At 41.2% G+C, this 25,298-nt stretch overlaps 1 protein-coding gene across 2 annotated transcripts in view; it reads right to left on the minus strand.

The window, feature by feature from the left end:
* LOC138198414 (neurabin-2-like) overlaps nucleotides 1-25,298 on the minus strand; it is a 31,609-nt gene that overhangs the window by 2,092 nt on the left and 4,219 nt on the right. The window contains exons 2-14 of one of the 2 annotated variants that reach the window (XM_069149844.1): nucleotides 23,172-23,564; nucleotides 21,391-21,599; nucleotides 20,968-21,312; nucleotides 20,126-20,872; nucleotides 7,004-7,136; nucleotides 6,413-6,533; nucleotides 5,304-5,408; nucleotides 4,727-4,862; nucleotides 1,450-1,593; nucleotides 1,230-1,283; nucleotides 911-1,042; nucleotides 660-757; nucleotides 415-511 (exon numbers count right to left, since the gene is read on the minus strand). In XM_069149844.1, the coding sequence (XP_069005945.1) occupies nucleotides 415-511; nucleotides 660-757; nucleotides 911-1,042; nucleotides 1,230-1,283; nucleotides 1,450-1,593; nucleotides 4,727-4,862; nucleotides 5,304-5,408; nucleotides 6,413-6,533; nucleotides 7,004-7,136; nucleotides 20,126-20,872; nucleotides 20,968-21,312; nucleotides 21,391-21,599; nucleotides 23,172-23,481 (2,631 nt within the window). In that variant the 5' untranslated portion in view covers nucleotides 23,482-23,564. Of the gene's footprint in view, nucleotides 1-414; nucleotides 512-659; nucleotides 758-910; nucleotides 1,043-1,229; nucleotides 1,284-1,449; nucleotides 1,594-4,726; nucleotides 4,863-5,303; nucleotides 5,409-6,412; nucleotides 6,534-7,003; nucleotides 7,137-20,125; nucleotides 20,873-20,967; nucleotides 21,313-21,390; nucleotides 21,600-23,171; nucleotides 23,568-25,298 lie in introns of both variants that reach the window. The other variant, XM_069149843.1, reaches the window with a different exon arrangement.

Genomic DNA, 25,298 nt, shown 5'->3' on the forward strand with positions numbered 1-25,298 from the left:
AAGAGATCACCAAAATTATTACATAAATGTGTGTGGCACATTTCACATCAATCCAATTAATAGTTGTTGAGATATTTCAGTCTGGATGAAAAAGATGATGACCGACCGACACCGCCATCCCTAAATCTGGCGTTTTCTTTTTCACAGTGAGCCTGTGTTTTTTGGGGTAATTTGGGTGAACCAACACTTAATGGGAGATGTGTCAGGATCTGTTTCTGTTTTCATTTTTGTTGTGTACCAACTTAAACTTAAAAATATAAGCCCGATCGGTGAAATGCAATTCCTCACTGCAGACATTTTATTTGGAATACTTGTGCTTTCCCTGCTGTAAAAAGGACTATTACAGGCCTCTACTTCTGAAAGATTAATCTTGTCACCTGTCATTCATGTCATTAAGGTGAGTATGTTATTTACCTTTTCCTGCAGGTTGTCCGTCTCCTCTTTGTGTGTTGCCTCGCTCTCTTCCTGTGCTCGGCGCTGAGCCGTCTCCTTCTTCAAGTACTCGATCTCCCTACAATACACACACGCGCACACACACACACACACACACACACACACACACACACACACACACACACACACACACACACACACACACACATTTAAGTGTTGGTATCTTTTACTCCTCTCAACCCTTTGTTTTGTCCCTCCTTCCTTACTTCTGCTGGTATTCTTTAATCAGTCTCTTCGCTTTGCTATATTTCCTTTCCAGAGTTTGGTACTGAGCCTGGGTTTCCTTCAGGTGCTCGTCCACAGCCTGAAAACACACATGCTCACTATCAGTAACTAAAAACAAAATAACTTGGTTTTGGGGAGTTTATGAGCCGATTATTCCGACTGAGCTTTTAAATCTGTTCATGACCGATAGCGTCCTCCTTGGTTTCAAATGTTTATTTCGCTGAGAAATTACCTTACACAGGGACTGCGCCTCCATCCAGTAGCCCTCTAGTTTCTCCATCCTCTCTTTACTGTCTCGGATATTTTGCTCCAATTGAGCACGCTCCATCCGCCAACGCAACTTATCTTGCTCCGCGTGAGCCAACTGGACATAAGGGGGTCGGTGTGGGAGGGAGGAGGTGGGATGTGGGAGGTAGAGCAAGCAATCAGTCATCGTTGAGCCAGCAAAAAAGATCTCATGTTATGCCTGTGTACATCCTCCACTGCAGTACAAACTGGTTATTGGGTGGTTTCTCATTTCTGCACATTAAGTGAAAATTCAATGGACTCACCTTCCTCTTTAGCAGCTGGATCTCTGCCTGGGTTACTGCATGTTTAATCTGGAGCTACAGGCAGAGACAGATGACAACAATCTCAAAACTAATGCAAGTTATCTTAAAGAGGAAAACAACAAAAACCTGATAAAATTAGGGAACAGATTAGCTATGACTGCAACAAATGAATAAATAAAAGAATTACATTCAGGACCCAAATAATCAAAAATGTACATACTTCCTTGAATTTGTGGGCCAGCTTCTCAGGGTCCAGCTCCACAGGAGACAACGTGTCCTGGTTCTCTGCCAGGTCAAAAACCTCAATGGAGTTTGGAAACATCGGACTCATCTCCTCTTCCTCGTCCGTTGCATATTCTCCTGTCTGTAGGTAAACGGAGAGAAATTTAGTTTGACAAAAAAGGATTTGAATTTCCTAATAATATACTTTATTGTGGGAGAAGAAATACACCACCTACGTGTCTCTATGGTAATATGAAGCTACAGCCAGCATCTAATTAGCAAAAGATTAAAGCCTGATTTACTAAAGGGTGCGTCTGTATAATCACGGGCAAACTTCACACCACCCGCAAAAAAATGTCCCAAGCTGATCTACTAACGACATGCGGTGAGGATTGTGCCTCTCAAATGTGCAATTTAACACACGTTGTCCATTTCGCGTGTTTGCCTGAATGCATATGTAATATTGGGCGTTTCTATCGTCTGAACGTGCAAAATACTGGGAGGGGAAATGCAAATAGATCAATTTAGCACGTGTAATGATATTTACTAAACCTGAAAGTAGAAATAGGAGAAGGATTGCGTGTGTGTGTTAGTACGACTGAAAGACATGTATTAATCAGATGCACATTAGGTGAGATGGCTGCTCTTATTGTGGTGAGAAGGAGACGCAGGGAAATCAAAGAATACGTTAGAGAACGTGGTTTTCCACCCATGGAAACATTTCTGAGATGCCAGAGGAAAAAATATTAAGACATTTCGTCTTTCCAGCGTTGAAATTTCTGAGTTATTGAATGTACTGAATGATGATTGACAGCCAACAACAAGAAGGAGCCATGAAATAGGCTACCAGCAATTAAAAAACTTCTTACGACTCAGCATTTTCTTGCCTGTGGGTTGTTCCAGCATATCGCTGCGGGAATATCACACCCACTCAAATGCATTGACTTCCTCGCTTATAATCTCCTATATAGCGTTTTTTTCTTGGTATATTTATAGGCTATTTATTAATTTCAGTGGGATCAGATTTCCTTTTACGGTCGTTCTGTTATAACGACTGGAATCACTTTAACACACGCAAATACCTCATTTAAATACAGCGATTTGTACCTGATATTAAAGACACAATTACTTTTAGTAAATCCCCTGCAGAATGGGTGCAAAATAAATGCGCAAACTTTTGAAATAAACACGCAATTTAGTACCCTTTTTTTGAGATCTTGGTAAATCAGGCCCTAAGAGTTATCAGTAGCCACCAAGTAACATCTCTAAAGCTATGTAATGTTAAAGTTTGCTTGAAAATGGCGCAAATATATATATATGTATATACACAGCACAAAGTGGGATCAACAAAGCAAATAAGTGATACCAAACAAAGTTCAGTCCAAGATCAACTCCTTTGTCTTCATTAGCGGCTGCATAATACAATCTGGACGAATATGTGTCATATAAAGTGATATAAATGGGAGTTAGCTTTAGTACGGAGTTACAAATGAAGCGATTTAGCGAGTGGTCGGACGGTTCAGACTCGGTTCTTTGAAACTAAATGCAGCCTCTGATTCTGTCCTCCACTAAAAGCGTTCACATAATTGATTAAAGTCTGCTGATAATTTATCTTCTTCTCTTCTACGTTACAAAGTAAACTACAGCTTCACATTACCTCATGTCCACCATGTTGTTCCAGGTTGACAGATTACATATGTACATCAACTAAAATGCAGCAGGATATATCAGTCATTGATGTGATGACCATCCTGTGTCTTACACCGCTCTACTCTGACAAGCTGCATATCTGACTGCTTTTATTAGGAGTCTACATCAAACCTGAGTGCATGCTGCTGTCTGTATTAATATCCTCTGCTAAATACAGCTGGCCCACCACACAGAGAGACCATGAGCCACGAGTTTAGGAAATATTTCCTCCAACAAAAATGAACGCTTTCATTTTCAGGCTCTGTGCTGGTGAAACATTAACAGTCTATTTCTGACACATACAGACGCACAAAGCAGCTTGTCAGTCACAGTTTGACTGAAACCGCAACAGTGTTCACAGAAAATCTTCGAGGCAGCATTCCAGAGATGAGGGTAATAACCTGGCTAATAAAAGATGCTACTTGGTTGCATCACAGGAATTGTAGGTGAGTAAGTGAGCCTTTGACTAATACTAGGACTTCTAAGTCAGGATATCTTTGCCTGTGCTGCGCCAGTGTTGATTATTTTACCACCTAAAAAGTATACCGTATATAACTCATCATATTTCAGTTTTGGTTGACTGGAGATTCTTTAAGTTGTAAGGAGTTCTAAAGTTTCTATCCTTACATCGTGTGGCAAATGTGTGTTTGGCAAAACTGTGTTGACCTATCAAGGTTGTGAGCAGAAGTCCGTCTGTAGATGAGTGATGAGCAGGGCAGTAGAGTTCAAAATGTCCTGGCAGAACCACACTCTGGTAAGAAAGCAATGTCAAGCCACACACCAAAGTCTATAGTATTTTCTGAGTATATAAAATATGTGTATTAATTTAACTATCCAGTTATAATTCCTGTGATTTATATCACTCCACACTATGGTCTTGTGACAGTTATCAAATTATGATGGAAATTCTCATAGATTTTTAAGATTTTTGAAGAAGAGACAGATTTTGACAATGAAATATCACATTCAGCAGCTTTAAAAAAAAATCCCCAGAATTTTCAGAAGTATTACCAGACATGGGGGAAGGCAACTTTCAGTGGTCAGTTTAATTGCTTTGGACTATCCCATTTACTCTGTAGTTATGATGTAATTATTGGAAGAATTATCATTTAGTTCAGTACAGCGAGCCCACTCTTAAGGAAATAGGAGCATAACACTGAAATAATTAATTACATTTTCACTGGTAGACCAGCCATTTAAATGGTTGGTGATACTGTCATCCTCTCTGACCACAAGGTGGAGAAGCTGGACTAAGTTTGAAACAACAGGCCACGTGGTGGCACACAGACGGACATTTTGTCACACGCACACACACACACACACACACACGCACACACACTGACTTCCTGCAGCTAACAAAGGCTGACAAAGCAACATCAGCTGAAGATGTCCGGAGTTACGAGAGGACGACTGGAGAAAAGTAGCTCATGAATACAATCTGGAGAAATGACTGAGCAGAACTGTCCTTCCATTTTAGTCTGCTTTTATTCTCACATGTTTGCCTGTCTGTGTTTGCTGACCACAAACAACCATTGGATAATTTCAAAAGACGAACCATTCTGTATGTGTGTGTGTGTCACATGTACCTCTTCATCATCGTCCATGTACTGTTTGTATCGCTGCTCCATCATTTCCCTCTGCCATCTCTCCTGTTCTAGAGTCTGCTGGATCAGCTGAGCCACTTCACTCTGCTCCCCCGGCTTCTCCCGGCCAATCACAAACCTAGAAAACATTTCACGAAACATTTAGAATTCGTCACACAAGTTACTGAACACAAAATCATACATCTGAGAAATTAAAACATTAAAAACATTTTCACACGCACAAATCAAACAGATGAAACCATTTGAACGCATTCAAAACAAACAGGAAGAAAAACAATACTGCAAACCTGAAACATAACATACACCCATCACAAACCTGAGAATTTCAGCACACACCAACCAAAAACCTGTAAAATATTCAGTTCATACAACACATCTGCTAATAATAGCGTCCAGAAAAAAATAATGTGTCAGCAAAAGAAAAATTGGAATATTCTATATTGAAGTTTTGTATGTAGGATAAAGAGAGTGTGTGTGTGTGTGTGTGTGTGTGTGTGTGTGTGTGTGTGTGTGTGCGTGCGTGCGTGCGTGCGTGCGTGCGTGCGTGCGTGCGTCCAACCTGACTGTGCCGGTGGTGTTGCGGAGGACAGATGCCGCAAAACTCTGAGTAACACCGACCAGGCTGGTCCCGTCAACCTCCACTATCAGATCATTGACCAGGATCCTACCAACACAAACACAAAGAGAATACAGTGCACAGAAACAGTGTTTGACAAAGACAGAGGTCAAGCTGGGAACAGACATTTGTGTTTTGTATGATGCACATATCTGATTTTGCTTCATATTAGCCGGATGTGTTAATAGGCAAATGTTGTCTAACAAGTTATCCAAGTTCGCTGATGAGATATGTCAACATGTCGGTGTTACGTACCGAGAAAAATCAGTTATTGCACGTTTAAAGAATTTGTGGGAAAATGAAATCAAATAGAAACTAGAATTACTGCCTCACAGTTCAATACCTCCGCTAACCAGTCGAGTTACAGTCGTATTTTGTGAAGTTACAGTGACCTTTGACCCCCAAAATCTAATCACTTCGTCCTTGGGTCCAAGTGAATGTGCCACATTTGAAGAAATTCCCTCAAGGCGTTCCAAAGATATCAAGTTCATGAGAACGGGATGGACAGACGGACAACCCATAAACACCTATGGCCACAGACACTGGACAAAATATCAATATATCATATTGTGATCTCAGATTATATATCATCTTAGATTTTGGATATTGTAATATCGTGATATGCCATAATTGTTGTCTTTCCCTGGTCTGCAGTACATTACAGTACAGTGATGTAAGTTTCCTGTCAATGTAGGATTTTCTTATTTTCCTATTTTTAAGTCATTTTATCCACATTATTGATGATTATTTATCAGAAACCTCAAAAACAATCATCCCTACAATACCGTTGCTTAATATCAAAGTATTTGGTCCAAAATGTCAGAATTTTTTTATTTAGTCCATATCACCCAGTCCTAATAGAGACATAATCATTTAGTGTTGCATTTGGGCTTTTATAATAGAGTTTACTGTAAACAATAAGAGCATCTGTCCTGTGACCATTTTCCTGGGTCCCTCAAGCTTCTCCCTCGCCTCCAGTCAGTCAGTCAGTCAGGTCATGTTAACATGGTATAAACACGTCTCAGGACAGGTGGACGAGGTGGACAGGGTACCTGTTGTCTCTCTGTGCGGCTCCTCCCTCAGTGACGGTCTTGACAAAGATCCCCAGTTTCTCCAGGCCCATATCAGCTCCTGCACCCATTCCAATGATGCTGATACCCAGACCGTCATTGTCTGAGAGACACACAGGCAGAAAACATAATGATCAAAATGTAAACACTGAAACACATTTCACTGAATTGGTGTCTTCATAAATTTATTATTACTATGAATTATGTTTACTTTTTGGCTATTGTAATCAAGAATCACATTGTAGCGTGACAGAAAAAAACATAAAAAAAAACATTCATTCACATCCAATGCTTATCAAACATTAGTGAGTTTTATAGCTGCTATGCCGTGCTGTGAGCAGCTGTCACGCACGATTGCTGGTTCAAATCCCTTACCTCCAGAATTACTAGCTGCTAATTAGGCTAATCCGCGCTAACTTTAATCCCATAAAGGGATAATGGAGTTGTTAGCGGACACTATGGATGTCCACCAACAGCATCCTGTCAGTTACTGTGTGCATGTGTGTGAGTGTGTGTGGTTACATAAGAGGCTTGACTGAGTGACTCTCAATGGCTGTAAAGATGTGTGCAAACCTTTCTCCAGCTCGACGGGAAACAGGTCCAACTTCTCCACTCTCTTCTCCAGCTCGTATTCAGCCGATGCCGCCATGGGGTCGACATCATCGTTACGCCGGTCGTAGTCTTCGTTCGAGTAGGTGGTGAAAACCTACACGCAGGGCAAAGGTCAAAGGTTAGATAGCCTTCTTATCTAGCTGCATTTGGATTAGCTTTTAATTAACTACTACACAAAACATGATTTTCCGACATTGTGAAACCAGAGAACCCAGAAATTCCTTCATAAAAGCCCCCGAACATCTATTTGACTCTATTTAACATGTTCATGTAATATGTCCCAAATATCTATTCCATTATGAAAATGTAATAAATCCAACTTAATTATTATCAATTTTATCAACTAATTTAAATCGCACTACAGTTTTCCAAGCAATCTTTTAGGATTTCTTTTTTTTCATATTTCTTTTTGGCGCCCTGCTGTACAGCTGTGGATGTATTTAGTCAACCCTCACAGATATACTGTAAATAGGGTGGACACAATATTAGAAACACCGTTCAGTTGCAAGATAATTTAACATTGTTACAAACTGCCTCCAATAATGATATTATAAATGTGCTATTATTTATGCATGTATATTGCCATCAGCTTGGTAACCTTAATTATATTTTTGTTTTCATGTTTGCAGTATTAGGAGTGGAATCTAACAATGGTTTGGTAATATCTTAAATATTTTTTTAAAAGGTGTAGGGGGTTGCACTTCCAGGATGAAGAAATTGCAAGAAATTGCATTTTTACACCAGCAGATGTTGAGCAACATGAGCGTTTAGAGTCTTTGTTTCCATCTACTCGATGTATGCAAGTCCAATATTCTTTCCCTTTACCGCTGGATTGACCTCGACCAAATCCTCAGGCTAATTTAGAGCTCTCCAAGTGGAAAGCCGACTATGAGAACTGCAGGAGGTAATCGCCAAAATGTTCTGTAGAGGTGACGGGGAACTGTACGCTTTGAAACCTGCTTTGAGTTTTTGTTAAGTTCTACTTAACATCACCAGTCACACCAACTTCTCATGTTTTAAGCTGATGTAGTTCTTCATTGTATATCATTAGCATACCTGTCTTTGTCTGTCCAAATGATTAACCAGCTCTGTACTTGTTCAAGGCCAGCGCTGTCAACGTGGTAACACGTCAAGCTAAATCTCATTCTGGCCACTGCACCTCTAAAGAGAGCCCAAGTGAATCTTCCAAACCTGCATCATTTACCAAAAATCACTGTAGCCTCTCCATAATTTTCTCCATCCTTTCTCCCGCTTTTTATTATACCCCTCCCCCAACTTTAAAAGGTCAGCAGCATCTGTCTCCCGAGTGACCATCTCTGTGATCACGTTGGTTTTATTTCCATGGCAACCACAGCTTTGCCCAGTGTGAGTTTGGCACTGGCACTTACCCGCTCTCTCTTTGTCCCTGTCTGGTACAAATGCTAATATGTGTGTCTGTGTGAGACAGACAGAGCTGAGACAGACAGAGCGTGAGACAGAGCCAAGGGCCTCCATGTGTAGGAGGTGGCTGCCACAGTATTATTTACATTCCTCTGAGTGCACAAGACACACACATAAGAGGACACAAACAGGGTCAGAGGGCGGGATTGTTAAACTGTTTCCTGTTGACATGTTTCCTTCCTCTGTTGAGTAACTTTAAAGCTCTGTGTGTGTGTGTGTGTGTGTGTGTGTGTGTGTGTGTGTGTGTGTGTGTGTGCGTGCGTGTGTGTGTGCATTAAGCTTCAAGAGCATCATGAACACGCAATCTCTACTTAGCCACAGAAAAACAAACACAACCACAACAAAAAGCCAACAACTGGAGAAACAACAAAACGTAACGTGAAGCACACCCACTGACACGACACTAAAATCCATAACCTGCTAAAATGTTCTCTTTTAAGGTACCATGTTGTATATAAATTCTAATTTCCATTTCTTGTTTGATAATAAGGTCTAGTTGCTCAATAAATACTGCCAAAGTAACACTTGGAAAAATGCACACAGCCCAGCTGTTTGGACTTTTATGAGTTTATGATGTCATGAACTCACAGTGATTGTTGTATGCCAGCCCCCTAGCATATTGACAAAGATGTAGGAAAAGTAGGTTTTTACAGGTTGAATATAGAGCAGAGAATATAGTAGTTTGCACATCCCACTGTTGTATCAGGTCTGTTGGCAAGAAGGCACTGTGCGCTGTGACACTGCCCACAGGCTGATGCTCCAAAAAAAATAAGCATACAACAAAGCCAAGACATTTTGAGATTAAAAGGGTAAAAAAAATATCATCAGGTGCATACCACTCATATGAAGAAATGATTACATCTAATTAATATGTTGGCTTTTTGGACATATTTGGACAAGCAAACACTTGTTTCTCTTTGAAACAGTCTCTACAGATAAAGGTGAGATACTGAAAACAAATGACATGAAATAAACATTTTGTAGTAATTTCATTATTTAAATAAACAAAAAACAGATCAATCACATCTTTAAAAAATAATATGAATGTATTACGTAGTCATCTGTGCAAAAGCTGAAGTTCAACTGGGGGGTGGACCTTTAAGCAGGATAATGATCCTAAATACACATAATCCACTAAGGAACGGCTCAAAGAGAAGAGATGGCTGGTTTTGGAATGGTTAAGGCAGAGCTCTTTATCCCATTGAAATATTGTTGTCGGGGTGATTTAAATACTCGGTACATACAACCCTCAAACATTTTGCAACTGTAGGAATCTTGCATGAAAGAGTGATCGGAAATGTCTGCAAGCCAATTTCAGAGAAAGGTGCACAATTTTGTAAAATGCCAACAAGAAGTTTACTTCTTTTTGCAACTTCCCTGCATGGGGTCAATATATATTTTATGCTGACACCAGCTATTTAGAAACACCTAAATAGTTATCAGTTGTCAATAAATGTGAAAACAAAGTGCTTGACGGGAGAATCAGGACATCATGAAGATGTCTAATGTCAAAGTCATTGAAGAGGATCAGTTCATTGTGTTGGTTTCCTTTTATCCACAAACCTACACACAAGGCTATATAAGAGCTTGATGTAAAAGATATTCATTTTGACTTGGTAATGCCAACAAGAAGTGATGTCCCAATTTACTTGTGCAGAAGGAAACATCTCTAAATTAACTAAACCACAAAGTATTCAGTTTATGATGAACTAAAACTGAGAGAAGCAGCAATTTATCCATTTTGTCAAATAGTCACATCAAGGCTTGTATGGCAACAATATGTATTTTGTTTAGTTGGCGAACCCTGTGTCAGATCCACTTAAAACAAACATTTAAACTCACATTCCACTAAATAGATTTGAATAGTTGGAAAGAAAAAAACCCGATGGATATTGCAAACGAAGAACTGATCATATTGTAAAATGGTCGATAAATCAACAAATCAATTCTGCAGGTCTCCCGTTCAGACTGAGCTTCACTCATCCCCAAAGGCACTTTACAGCTGAATTAGAGTATTCATTGATTAAAATATACAAGTAAAGGCTATCAAGAACTAGTTGTGAAAAGTTATAAATCCTCGCAGAGCGGCTCGACTTCAGCCCTTAGTGCTCAGCAGACTGAATCCAAAACGGTCCAAACACAACAAACATCTTGCTTTTCACCAACACCACTGTGTCTTGAATGACAGAGTCTGCTGCCCAATAACTGAGTCACAAGCTTACTACACTGGATAAAAGCCAAGCCCCCAGGGAAGTCCCGCAGGAGGCAGGCTGGCCCTTCAACACAAAGCCGTGCCGCCTCTCTCTAGGCTACATGTGGCTTTTAGTTTATTCTCGTGGGTCATGTCTCGACTCAAGGCCACCTTCACTTTACAACCAATCCAACATGGCAAATATCACTCAGGACATCACCTGAACAGTTGGAAGGTGGAACGCATAAAGTCAAACTGTTGACTCTGTTCACTCACTCTCAGTGTGCTCTCCAATTATAACAATGACTAGAATAGATATTAGCTTCTAGGATCACTCCATGAAGTCCGACAGTTTAAATTTGAAACTCGCACGGCTGGCATCAAAAAACAACAACAGAAATACAAATTCTCCATCAAATATACACTCTGAAGCTATAAACTTTCACACTGCTAATCAATGTAGGTTAAGTAGTGAATGGACTCAGTGGGCTCAGACGGATGTCAGACAGGAAGCTGGAACAAGAAGAGAGAGTCTCGACGTTCGGCCGGGTTTTACCAGCACCAAAGCTAACATGACACGTTACTGATCCAATGCAAAAAAGCTACATCCTGGTATACCAATGTAGTTCTGATTTGCATAAAATAAAGCAATATGTCAATATTTTGGGAAACTGCCTTTCTTGGACAAAGTAGAAAAACCATCTCAATGGTAGCGATGCAGCTGGAAACATCAGCTGGGCAGGTTAGCTTAGCATAAAGACTGGAAATAAAAGGACACAACAAGCATAGTTTTTGTCTGCCGAGAAAACCCCATCAAACAGCTAATTGTTGTTTCAAAACTTAATTTTTTTGTATGAACTAAACAAAAAAAATATGACATGTTATATAGTGAGCTTTAGAGGTGCTGGTAGGCCGATTTTGTTATTTTTGAACAAAGCCAGCTGGCTTCTTTGTATTTGGCATCTGGAAAGAAAGTGAATAAGCATGTTTTAATAGTAACATTTGGGGGTGTATCTTATCCTAACATTTATTCATTTGTCAAGCTAAAGCAATCAATCAAGCATTGACTCAAAAACAACAATAAAATTATGAGGAATTATTCTGATTATCTCATTGCAGTTTCTGGAATGTGTGGATTTGCTGCTTTTTTTTATTAAAAAAAAATAAATCCTATTCTATGTGGTAATAAACTGAGAAACTTTTGGTTCAGGAGAGACAAAACAAGCTTGTTGCATTTTTCACTGTTTTTGAACCAAACTAATCATGGACCTGTCTTTCAGCGGGTCCTCCCTGACGAGTGGGTTTGTGTTCCCCTGCAGGTCTGTCTGTCTCAGAGGGTTTTACAGCCAGTGTTTTGCTGAGGGCTTTGTCAGTTTGAGGTCAGTCACAGTGATCTCTAACTTTGCACTTTCTGTTTAAGGCCAAATACTGTTTGTCTCAAATATGTTTGGATTTTGCCATTTTCTTTACAATATAATACTTTCATTCGTTGCAAATTACACGGCCAAGTGAAGTAGAAGTCACGTACTAATGTACTAACTAATTGTCTTTTTTGTGTCAACAAATCTCAAAGGATAACGGAGGCAATGGCTTGAGATTTGATCCACTGCAGACAAAAAACAAGTCCAATTTGGTGACATGCTTTTGTTTTTGAATGAAGAGTGTCATGGTCGCCATCCGCGGTGCTGATCCAGAAGCAGTCTGGGATTCAGTCAGAGTTCTTTTGACAGCACAGAGCCAGCTGGTAGAGGAAACCTTCTTACTGGTCAATGATGGGATTCACGGAAAGATAACAAGTTCTCAGGTGAAGATAGAACTTTTAACTAGTTCAAGCAATTGAGCTGAATTCCCCATGTACCCATTAGGTTTGAATGCAGGTGTGTACCTTGAATGCATTTCATCGTCTTCACTTACGCTAATTTGGATTGGGATTGGAACTGCGCCTGAAAGACCTTTGATGGACAGAAGGTGCTATATGAAGCCAAATGAGTCTTCACTGTCAAAAATGTTTGACACAAAAGTACAGCACTCTGAGCGAGTGACCAGCGAGTGGACCTTGAAGCGTTTAAAATAAATAAAGAGCAGGCCTCAGATTGTATCAATTCCAATCAGCAATGGGACAGCGAGGATAAGTGAGCGATGAGGCCAGTTTCTTTGTTCCTGTCATTTTTAAATGGAGCACAGATATTTCCAAACCTTCCTGCTACATCAGATCCACATTGACACTCCTCTGTCCTCCACATTTTAAAAGAGTACCGTAATTTCCGGGCTATTGAGCGCACCTGAATATAAGCCGCACCCACTGAATTTTTTAAAAATAATTATTTTGAACATAAATAAGCCGCACGTCTATAAGCCGCAGGTGCCTACCGGTACATTGAAACAAATTAACTTTACACAGGCTTTAACGAAACACGGCTTGTAACAAAAATAAAAAAAAATTGTGGTAAACAGTAGCCTACCAAGAAAGTCATTGGTCACTATCTTCCTCCTCCTGTGCACTGAAACCACTGAAGTCATCTCCTTCGGTGTTGGAGTTGAATAGCCTCAGAATTGCTTCATCCGATGTTGGATCGTTTTCATTGTCGCTCTCGTTACTTTTATCCGGAGGCAAATTCCCCGCTGAGCTCATGCTGCCCTCTTCAACACGCCAAGTCCAGCCTTTCGAAACCCGTTGAATCCATAAATTAGCCGCGTCATTGTTTAAGCCGCGAGGTTCAAAGCGTGGGAAAAAAGTAGCGGCTTATAGTCCGGAAAGTACGGTACTCCACTGATTTACAATTGGATTCCTAAACATCAAAATCAATGCAGCACAATCATTGTCATATTCCAGGCAGTTTTCTTCTACATCAACGAGAGGCTTTGATACAACTTCTTTCACATGTTTGGAAGAACACCTGTAATCAGACTTAATGTGTAAAATCAGATAATTTAGCTTTTCACTGAATCCATTTCAGTCACGATTGAATTCATCCTTTCTCTCTGGAAAAAGATTTTCAGCTCACACACACCAGGTGTTTTTTTTTTTGTTTTTTTTAAACCAAACAAAGCTCTATTCTATGATTCTTATCAACCTGCTTCCCCTGCTTGAGTGAGTGAGTGAGTGAGTGAGTGAGTGAGTGAGTGAGTGAGTGAGTGAGTGAGTGAGTGTGAGCACATGCTTTTTTTCAAGGAAAACAAACACACCCAGCCACATTCCAACTGCTTTTTACAGGGTAACAGAGGTGGCCTTGTATGCAACTCAGCATACCTTTCAAATAAGGTCTGGTTGATTTATAAACTGCAGTAGTCATAGGGCATTTCAACTGCTGAGGACATGTTTAAAAAATGATGCTCAGTGGAAGCAGGCTGGAGACTTGCTGAGCACCAGTGTGGGGGGGGGGGGGGGGGTGCTGGCTGAATTTCACTTCATGAAGTAACTCATGACGTCAGAACAACAATTAGCAACCAGTTTTGATATAGAGTTACAACCCAACATGCATGGACAATTAGTTTTTTGACTAGTTCTTTGTTCCCTGCAGCAGAACACCTCTCTGACCGAGGTCGAAAAAAAAGTTGCTGTTTTAAATCCAACAAGGCAGGACACGCATGATGTCACTTTCTCTCATATGGCTTTATGGATTAAACTATGTTTATTCCAGTCCGATCAAAACTGGTCTTAACTTTGGTTTTAACAAAAACGATGACTTAATGGAGTTCAAACTTTTGTCACATACTCCAGTCCAGGTTTTTATATCTCCCGCTTAATGACTGTTAGAAGTTGAAAGTGTGCATGTGCGTACGTGTGTGTGCATGTGTGTCTGGCAGAGGCACACAGGAAGCTTTTGGACGCCTACAGTCAGGTAAGTTCAGAGTAGAGTAGCTTTAGTGGTTCAAGCTGCTGAACTTTGTCCCCTTCCTGCTTTAAGTACCCTTGTCAATCAAATTAATAAAACTGCATTAACTGTATGAGAATTATTAATAGTTACTCGCTTACTGCTGCAATTCTTTAAAACAGAATTTTGAAAAATTGCACATAGTTGAACAAAAAACAGTCCGCACCAGTTGTTCTTTTCTTTTTTTTTCCTGCTGTAAATATGTAGTTGGTTTGCCTCATGAATAAATTACATTATACAAATAAAATGTGCGCGATTAAAGCTATTAGCCTTTGAAATTACGTGATGTAATGTCACAATTTTAGCTGCGCTTGGAAAGAAAACTAATAAATACAGATAAAATTGTATCGAGATGGACAGTAAGACAAAAAACACTGCAGAGGAACACTTCAACACTTGGGTGAGACATAAACACTCTCATGTCTGTACTGTAAATGTGTACGCAGATACCACTAGCAACTGGGAAGCTTAGCTGAGCATACCCCGGCGCCATTTTGTTAGTCCTGAGCGGTTTGGAGCCAGTAATGACTATATTTGGGTGAGCTGGGAGGGAGGGAACAAGCAGGGGACCTGACTCAATCTGATTAGAAACCCGGCGATACTACGTCCCGTCCACCGATAGCCGTAACCTAACTGCACCACAGGCCTGTCAATCAAACAGACGCATCCTAAACCCAAAACCAGTCTTTTTGAGGCTTATTTTATAATTAATGACGGGATTCTTTTCAGATGGACGGCCAGAAAACTAATCTGGAAGAGTGAATTTAGTGAATGACATCCAACAAACTGGAGAAATTTTATTGACTGAGCACTTTATGAGAGAATTTGAATGGGTGTCTATGGAGCCAGAAGCTTTTTGGAGCCGACCTCTAGCGGCACCTCGTTGTATTACAGTTTAAGGCGCTTGCGTATCGGCCTCATTTTTTAGAGCCAGAAGCTATGTCCACTTTTATGTGCAGTCTGTGGTCATTACATACAAAGTCAGTGAAAAGACATAAGTCAGCTTTACTAGATTGCTTATTCCAGGGCTTTATGAGTCTGCCTCAGCAATAAAATGCCTCAGAAAGAAAATAACAGAAGGAAATTGAAGTCCGATTGAGGGACTCCACACAAACACAGTCTGTTTCTAGCTTGCTAAGAGCCAACGTCTGTAAAATTGGTGTATTGGCTGTTTGGAGTAAAACATCACAGACTGCAGAGACAGCAAGGCGGTTAAATTAGTAAAGACATATTTTTCCTCTCTGTTTTCACCCTCAGTTCTCCCATGAATAAGGACATTTTCCAGAATGTGCTGTGTGTAATTCAGAAATCACCAGCATGGCGTCGTATGGTGCAGAACAGAGCTCATATCAAAGACACAATAAATGGTTGCAGTATTGCAGCATTTCATTGTTGACTTGAATCAAACCAGAGGAAAGAAAATGTTTTAAAACTTTATACTTAATGTTAACTTCTAAAGTTTATTTCCTGGTATTGAGCAAACCCTTAAAAACTCATCTCTGTTCCTCAAAATTACACATTTAGAAGTTATTTTTGAAGAAAAAAAAAAATCCCTTTATGCCTTTAAGTGGCTTAGATGGAACTACTACACCTTTGACTTGATGGAGTACGCTTGGATCTATTCAAATGTAACTAGTCCCAGACTCTATCACCACCCGGCCGTCCACCGCTCACCTGCAGTTTGAGCATTCCTGCTCACCTTCGACCCATCAAATGCACAAACCTCTTCAGGTACTGCAGGACCTGAGTTTCGCTGCGGGATTGCGGGTATAGCACATAATTTACTCAATTCCTGCAAATCTGACATGTATAATGCAGGAAATTCCCACACACATCTGCAGTGATATCACATTAGGTTCAGCTAAGTTCAGCTAATTAAAAGTCCAGAATGAAAGGCACCATAGACTTTATATAAAAGTGGACGCAGCTTTCGGCTCTGAAAAATGAGGCCGATGCCGAAGTGACTTACGCGACGATACCGCCGGGTGCCGCTAGAGGTTGGCTCCATAGACACCCATTCAACTGGTCTCATAAAATTCTCAGACAATAAAATTTCTCCATGAGTTATCTCGGTTTTACTATCTGAAGTCACTCCTTTTTATTAGTTTTCTGGCCATCCATTTTAAAATAATCTGTGTTTTGGGGGTGGCGGGGGGAAGGGGGTGTCTGTTTGATTGACAGGCCTGTGGTGCAGTCAGGTTACGGCTGTCGGTGGGCGGGACGTAGTATCGACGGAGCTCCAATCAGATCGAGTCACATCCCACGAAACAGAGTGATCATTAGCAACTTTTCCATCGGAAACTTTTAAAACCTCGTCATCGCAAACCTATTGTTGAATCTTTACACTGGGTACTTAACTTAGGCATTTAAAGCGTCATTTTATCAGCTTGTCATATGGGCATACATTTTAATTTCAGGCCAAAGCCCCATTTTCATTTTTAACCAGCTGATACAAATGACGTTCTTTGACGATATTATCTGGTATCCTTAGTCATGAATTTTACATGAGAAGTAATGGTTATTAATCCCACTCTCAGTATGCTGATGTTATGGAAAGCCACACGCCGCAGATTGATGCAATTTGATACTTTAGCTATGTGACATATTAAATACTGGCTGTGTGAATCAGTGTTTGTGAGACTGTCATTGGTACACTGCATTTCCAAAGAGAATTCTCAGCCATGGCGCAGTCATGTACTCATGTTATATCTTCTAACACATAAAGACCACCCCGAGGTTAAAACCTTGATTTTGATTGGAAGTAGTTTCACTTCAGGCTGTTCTGTGAAGAAGCCACAACTCGAAACTTTTTGCTTGCAATAGACAATGCGTTAAAGATATTTTTAAAAAGTGCCAATGGAAAAAGTAGATGCTCACTAATCAAGTTCTATCCCACTTTAAAAGGGATAGTTGGTTTTCTAAAATCTAAATGTAAAATCTTACAGGCTGTTGCACCTTGTTCACAGTGAGACCAGACTCTCCAGAGATGGAGAGCTGAGGCAGGGAGCAAATGATAGTGTGCTGCTGAAAAGCTGGTTTCATTTTCTGAGCTCGCAAACAGCTGAATCATCGTGACTGAAATGTTTAGCCACCAGTGCTTACGCTTTATCTCCAATAAATACCGTTTCATCTTGATAGAATTTGTCAAATTCAAGTTAAGCATGTGTTTGAGTATAAAACAAATGTTTTTTGTTCCTGCTCTGTGAAAAAAAAATCACATTTGGACAATTATGATGCTTAATCTCTGTTTGTGTCATTATATCAAACAACAACAACAACAACAAAAATGTAAATCTGAGAAAAGGAAGTTCCACATCTGTAGCACATGGTGATTTGACAGGATTGACCCGGTAGCTAACTGTAGTGAACCTCTGTTGTAAACAACAACGCCTCAGGCCACAAGTCTACTTTTAGCTGCAGTGTGGCTAAAGAGGTCAGTAGTTAAATATTTCAAGGTCCAAGAAAATGAAAAGAATTCCTTTTTGACCCGACGCCTGGCCTGAAATAAAAAACCTCCTCCCACATAAGTGGACTCGATTGATGAGGAAAAGTGATCCTCGCTGTCAGCGTCCATTATCTTCCTCCCTAATGATATCAAATTCTGCCTCAACATGCTGCATTTCAATACCAAGACCGCTCCGTTTCCTGTTCTCATGTATATTATCATACTTTGCGGTATGCTATTCAAAGTTCTGTCTCTCAGGAGGTATGTTGTTAATGTGACAGCTCTATAATTGCTTGTTGAGACATGTTACACACAGCTCCCAGCTCAAGTAGCTGACTGCTGCAGGGTTGTACCAGAAACAAGCATCGCTCTCCAGAAAAGAGAAAAGACATTTTGTTAAATCATCTCTGTTCTCTATTCTCTCTCTTTCTCACACACACACACACACACACACACACACACACACACACACACACACACACACACACACACACACACACACACACACACACACACACACACACACACACACACACACACACAGTTTGAGCTCCAGTCAGCAGGAAATGGTGTGGCGAAATCAAAGAGCGAAAATCCCCTCAGCATCTTGAGAGAGAGAGAGTGTGTGTGTGTGTGTGTGTGTGTGTGTGTGTGTGTGTGTGTGTGTGTGTGTGTGTGAGATGTTAAAGACGGAGGAAGTCAATGTGTCTTTTCAATCATTTTCTTATGCTCTTAATTCCTCCTGTTTCAGTTTCCCTGGTTTAATAGAGCAGAGCACACCCGAGGCGTTTAGTATCACTAAAGGCACTCATCTTCTTTTAATCCATTTTATGATTTAATTTACCAGATACAAAGGGTCTTGTTCTCAAAATCAAACAACTGCAGTCCAATGGCCTTATAAATATGCAAACAAAAAGCTGCCTGCATACATGCGACAATATTAGCATTTTTTTCACTACATGATAAATGTCCAGTATTTGATATTCTCTTGGCTCTATTTTGGTCTCCACCAACTCTTTTTGACTGTTTTTGACTGCTAGATGACAGTTGCTAACTTCAGCAGGTAGTACAGAGGTTGAATTAGAGTTTTCTTGATGAAAACGGCCACGTGCTGCTGCTAAGGTTGATGATACTGAACCAGAACGCTGAAATTGCGGACCACCCAACCAAAACAAATAGCTGCAGGATGCTAAAATGCTTTGTAAAGCTGAGGCAAACTATGGAGTTGAGTGATCATTTTCTATCACTTGGTGGACCACCTTGCACATTAGAAATAGCTATTCAACCAGTAAATATAAAAAATTCACCTTAAAAAAAAAAGAAGAAAATTAAGTGAATTATCTAACCCTTAATTTTTTTATAATGTCATTGGCTGAATTTGTTCAACAACATCAACAACAACACTGGTGCGGATATTTATAGAATTCCGAAAGATGAACACTTATGTAATGCAGACACCCTGACCTTTTGTCTAGTGCTACTCTCAAGTCAAAATTTGCCCTTGAACATCATTTTAGTATATATATAGTAACAGGTGGCTTAAAAATGGCCAGATTTTCAGGATAAGTGCTTTTGATTTTCTCAATCCTCAGGCAATGAATCCTAATTAGTTGGTAACTCCTTGGCGTTTCCTCTTCTTCCACCATCAGTCAAAAATTTTCACATGTACACAAAAAAAAAAAAATCTAAAAATGTAATCAGATTGCATTTGAATTTAAGAAGCTTCAAGATGATTATTAACTATTCGAAGGCTTTAAGAACAGCATAATAGTCACTATTTGGACATTGTTTCATATTATGGTGTGTAATAAACACTGAAGAGTTTTGGGGCTCCTGGACCATTAACCTTATTAAAAATGAAGTGCCAGTAAAGAGATAACTATCATGGCTGAAAGGTGAAGCCACACGGGAGGTGTCTTAAGCAGGAGTTCCTCTTGTGAGCTCCGAGTACTGGAACCCATAAACCAAGTTTGCTGACATATGAGAAGCGTCCAAAGCTACAAATCAAATCATGTTTGTTTTTCCCAGCAGGTCGTGGGCACTTCTAATGTCTGTAATGGTTTGTATTTTAAAAACCACCGCTCTGTTGAGATATTAAGTGGCATGAGAAGAGTAGGCCAACAAAAACTAACCTTGATTGGCTCAGTGCTGAAACAAATCTTCCTATTGGACGGTGCAGGCTCCTCTTCCTCAGGGAGGCCCGGCATTTCGGAGCAACTTGTTTCCGGCTGATACACCTCCTCATCTTCTTCATCCTCATCATCGTCCAGCTGGCTTCCCCCAGAGTCCTCCTCCCCGAGACCACTGTACGCACTAATATCTACCAGATCCCCCTCTGAGTAATCCTCCTTCCTCGAGCCATCTTCGTCGTCGTCATCGTCGTTCTCCTCCTCCTCCTCCTCCATTTCCTTGCCCTTCCCCTCGGGGTCTGCTCCTTTGTCCTCTGGGGAGGGAGATGAAGACGGAGCCTCTTTCTCTCCATTTTCCAGGGAGGCATGAACCTCGGCCTGCACCAACCTGCATCCGGCCTCCGATCCGCCGGTGGAGCCGTCCCGCTCTCCAGCCTGTGGCTCCAGCTCGGGGGCAGCCACCGTACTGGAGCCCCTGGCTTCAGTGGCTGCCGGCTGGGCCTCAGACCCCGGTTTGGCCTCAGATGATGAAGAACAAGACGTGACAGTCACTGAGGATGATGAGGAGTGGGAGGAGTTGGAGAGCTGGTCTCCTGACTGTCCAAATCCATCCTTGTCTTCGCTTGACAGTGGTCCCCCGATGTCCCTCTGTAGAGAACCCGTTACCACTGCTAGTTCTGCTGCCTCAGTGCTCTCAGCTCCAGCGGTTACCTCGTCCTTCTCCTCCCCACCTGGAGGAAGCACCTTTGTCTGTAGGAAAGAGACAAAGAGAGATCATATCGTCATTTAATTAATTCATCACAGCTTCCTTGCAAGTGTTTGATTCTAAAGCAAACTCTTTTCACCTTTTTGTCGGCAGCGTCCGCTCTGGCTGGAGGTTTGGGTTTTGGCGCCAAGGCGGGGGCTGACCTCCGCTGGGGGAGGTTGTTGGGGGGGAGATTGCTTTGCATCTCGCCCTTCTCAAACGCAGCACTGAGCTGGCTGACAGTGGGGCTGACGGCATCAGCGGGGCCGACCGCAGCTGCAGCAGCACAGGGAATACTAGGAGGCAGGGGAGGCGGGGGGTCATCCAGCCGGTCCAAAGCTTCGGTGGAACCGTTAAAGCGAGCCACAACGTCTAGACGGCTGTCCTGGAAGCCCGACGCCCGCTCCTTCTTCAGCAAGATGCGGTTCGTTGCAGCTTGTTTCTCCTAAAGGAGACAAAACTTGATGGTCTCAGGCCAACTGGAGGAAACGAAAAATCGACACGAGTGAGGAAAACAACCGACCTGTAGAGTCCGCTGTTCAAAGATCCTCCTGGTCTCCTGGAGCTTGGAGAAACCCCCCGAAGAGCTCCCACACTCCCCGCCAGATTTAGTGTCGAAACGGTTGACTCTCTCTGAGACCGTGCCCCCGAATTTCATCAGGGCACTGTTGTCCACATTATCATTGAGGCTGGAGGCCCTCGGCAGAGACAGTTTCACTGCCAGATCCTTACCTACAAATGACCAGAGAGTTAATTGGAAGCTTGACCAAAAAAAAAAAAAAAAAAATCCCCAAAATATATTTTAAAACCCAAGTTGTAATAAAACCAAAAATCTCCTATAAGTGAAGTACAGGTTAATGAGACCTCTCCCCCTTTTAGGGAAGGACAGTATCAGTGTATTCAGGGTTTTTTGGACATTTACCATTTTTCAATTCAAATTTTTCTGTTTCATTTTACTGCCGTGTTTGTTTGCTTTTGTTTTTTTCAGTTGGATTGTTTTTGTTGTAATGGACAGTTAAATGTAGTCTGACCACAGATAATGTAGATCATCTATGGAAATGTTTATTTTAATTGAACACAGTAGCACAGTATCAATATTATCAAATGCAGAAAATTAAAATGAGGCTGCTCTTGTCTCCACCTGTGTGAATAAGTCAGCTTCATTTACTTTGAGTGAATGAGGTTCTTTAATTCTTATCAAAGGAAATTCAGTCAGTTCTGTTCATTTAGTCATTTAATCCACTACGTTATACAACTAAACACAGAAATATATCTTTTTTTATATCTGCTACTCTTTAGTCAGTACACATGAAATGTTGTTAGCTCAATTTAATAAGCAGTAACTATAAAAAATTAAGCTGAATTGTGTGAGGAAATTGGTTAAAAAGCTTGGTATGTTGCTGACTTTTGACATTTCCAGCCGACTCCATTTAAAACCACAACACTTTAAAAGGGTTCTTTCTCGTCACATGACTGTCAGTATACATGGTATTGTTCTAAAACTGAGAAAAGAAGTAATTATCCTCTCTGGTTGATAATCCACGTAAAAGACCAGTGATTAAAGAAACGGCTAATAAACTCTAGGGTTTAGGAAAAAATATAAAATGCAAAAGCTATTCAAGTTTCACTCTTAAAATTTAGATAATTTAGGTGCTCGGCTCATAGTTGTACAAGCAAGACAAATGTCAGTTTAATCGTGACAAGAGAAAAGACTGAGTGCGTTCGATACATGCGTTTGGTAAACTGCTCAGAATGCTCAGGTAATAGCTGGAAACACAGCTGCAATAAATAGCAACCAATCAGCCTATAAAAAAAAAAAAGCCTACTCAGCTAATGATATGTTAACGCTTAGCCTTGGTGGTGGCTGTAAGTGCATGGTAAAATAGCTAAGCTGGATTTAAGGTCGCTCTGAGTCGGACATCTTCAGAACTCCCCCTCCCCCAGCGCCTCTGCATCAGATAGCGGGTGTCTGCGTTTCCTTTTTCTCTGTGGCCAGACATGTTAACTTTTACAGCTTACATCAGAGCACATCCACATTAAATCCATTTAGCACAGTTTTCTCATTAAACTGTTAAAACGGCAAATATTGTTCGTTTTGTGAGGGCTGGAGAATTATATTTTGCAGTCTACTTACAGTTGCTAAGCTATGCTTCATTCGGGGGAGGGATTATCTGATCATTTCCAGGTATAGACCCACCAACCTTCCATCTGACTTACAGGTCTACTCAGCTGGGGGTTGGGATTCCCCTGCCACCACTTATGTTAAAGGAGTTTGATATAAATCTTAGCAGTGGGATTCCTCACCGATCATTTTGGCTCCCTCCTCCTCATCACCGGGAGACTGCATCTGCATGAACATGTTCTTGATGCGGTGAACATTCGATCCATATTTCCTGCCCCTCCCGGTTGGGCGGGGCAGGGGAGCAGGTTTCGAGGCCGGGTCGGCGCCTCCGTTCGCTGCGTTGTTGAGGTGGTCGGTGGCCTTCTTCAGCGCCGCCAACCCTGCCTCGTAGGCGTTGCGGTGGGGCGAGGGACTCCGAAGATTGGAGCTCCCGCTGCTGCCGCCGGAGGCCCCGTTGCCCCCCGTGGCCGACGGGGGCTCAGTCTTCATCATGTTTGGTAAGTCAGATGCACCCTGGTGAACGGTAGGTTAGCAGGGACGAGGGCGGCAGCATCCTGGAACTGTTTGACAATCACCTGCTGAATCACGCAGAGACAGAGAGAGAGAGAAAAACAGATTAGGTGTTAATACTTGTGTGTGTGTGTGTGTGTGTGTGTGTGTGTGTGTGTGTGTGTGTGTGTGTGTATATTGTGATGATGGTGAATGATGTGCAACAAAGGCCCACGTCCAGATTTCCAACACAGGTGTTCACAGTGAAAACCAGACGGCCTTCAGTTTCTTCCATTAAGTAAGCTATTGAGCAAAAATGACGCTAGCTCCTCAAAGATAAATATTACCTAGTTTAAACTGGATACCTGCTGTTGGTCAAACAAAACAAGTTGTTTGATACATAAGGGTAGTTTGGACAAAATTATAAGGGTGAATATTCACCATTTTCTGGCATTTCATATTGATTAACCAAAGGAAACATTCATTAAAAGATCCATTTAGCATTGGTGTCAAACCTCGTCTAAACCCGCAGTAGGACAGACCTGTAATTAAACACTTCTGGGTTTTAACTCTGACATAAATATAATAAGCTGTAAATGAGCAAAGCTGTTGCTGAACGTGACATCAAACAGCACAACTGCTTGACATCGTGCTCAACATCCCCGCGACGCTACAGGAGTCGTCAAAACAATCCAATTACAAACCATGACGCACTCTGCCCTCACGTGCCGTTTGTGTCTTCATGCTGCCGCTCTGAACGCCAAACTTACTTTTGTGACAGAGTCTGTGCATGAATACAGAACACCCCCGCCCCCCCCCCCCGCCGGTCCCCTCAGACATCAAACTGCTTTCTCATGATCACCATCTAATTTACTGGATGACTGAGTTTGCAGTTTGTGCCATCAGATCTTTGCTACAGAGACGCCTGATGTTTTTTATCAGGCTTGATTTCTAGTGCTGCGTTTCATAACAGCCACAGCTGAGAGACCAAAGCTGATTATTAATTTAGTTCACTGTATAAATAAAATAATTACCTCGAGAAACAGAGTGAAAATAGACATGAGCGCAACCAGAGGGGAAAAAAAAAAGTTTTTAGTCAAATGATGGAGATGACGTTTATGAACGGAGAACAAAATTCAACAGGTTGATACAAAAATGTGACTTCACCATAAAGTATTTGACTACAACATAATCTTAGTACAGGTAGAGGTCTCAAGAAAATGTCTCCTCAGGATTATTTGCATATAATTTATGTATTTTAAATATATTTTTGGGAAAAAGAAATGTGAAAATTTCAGGGCTGACGAAAAATCCAATCTATTAGCATTGTCTTACGTTACAGAGAAATACAAAAACCACGATAATCAGCTTTTGAAATAAAACAAGCCGCCTGTCAATCACAACACCAACGGCAAATGCAGTACTTATTCTGAATGTGTGATAAGACTGAACATGATGTTAATTTTGTCTAAACAGTAAACTGTATCTTTGCCAAAGAGCATCCATCTCTTGGCTACTAACTACTAAGTGATTATTGACAGCCAGAGCATAAATGGACCTGCGCCCTCCAGCGTGCGTGCGTGTGACTCCGTATAGCCTTGCATGAACACAGTGTACAACATTTTCAATGCCGTTATACTGAATCTCTGGTCTGTCCCCACAGTTTAAAGAGTCCCTTACGTCCCACAACAAGGGCCCACTGGACATATACGTCACACGTTACACCCACAAGGCCACCCTCCAAAAGGGGAGGCCGGTAACAAATGGGTCTGGAAGGTATTTGCGATGTCTCTGACCAGGCGCAGTTTGAGTTTTTGACG

This window comes from Embiotoca jacksoni, unplaced genomic scaffold, assembly GCF_022577435.1.
Source record: "Embiotoca jacksoni isolate LCO1_2020_lvr unplaced genomic scaffold, fEmbJac1.0.p SCAF_15, whole genome shotgun sequence".
NCBI lineage: Eukaryota > Metazoa > Chordata > Actinopteri > Embiotocidae > Embiotoca > Embiotoca jacksoni.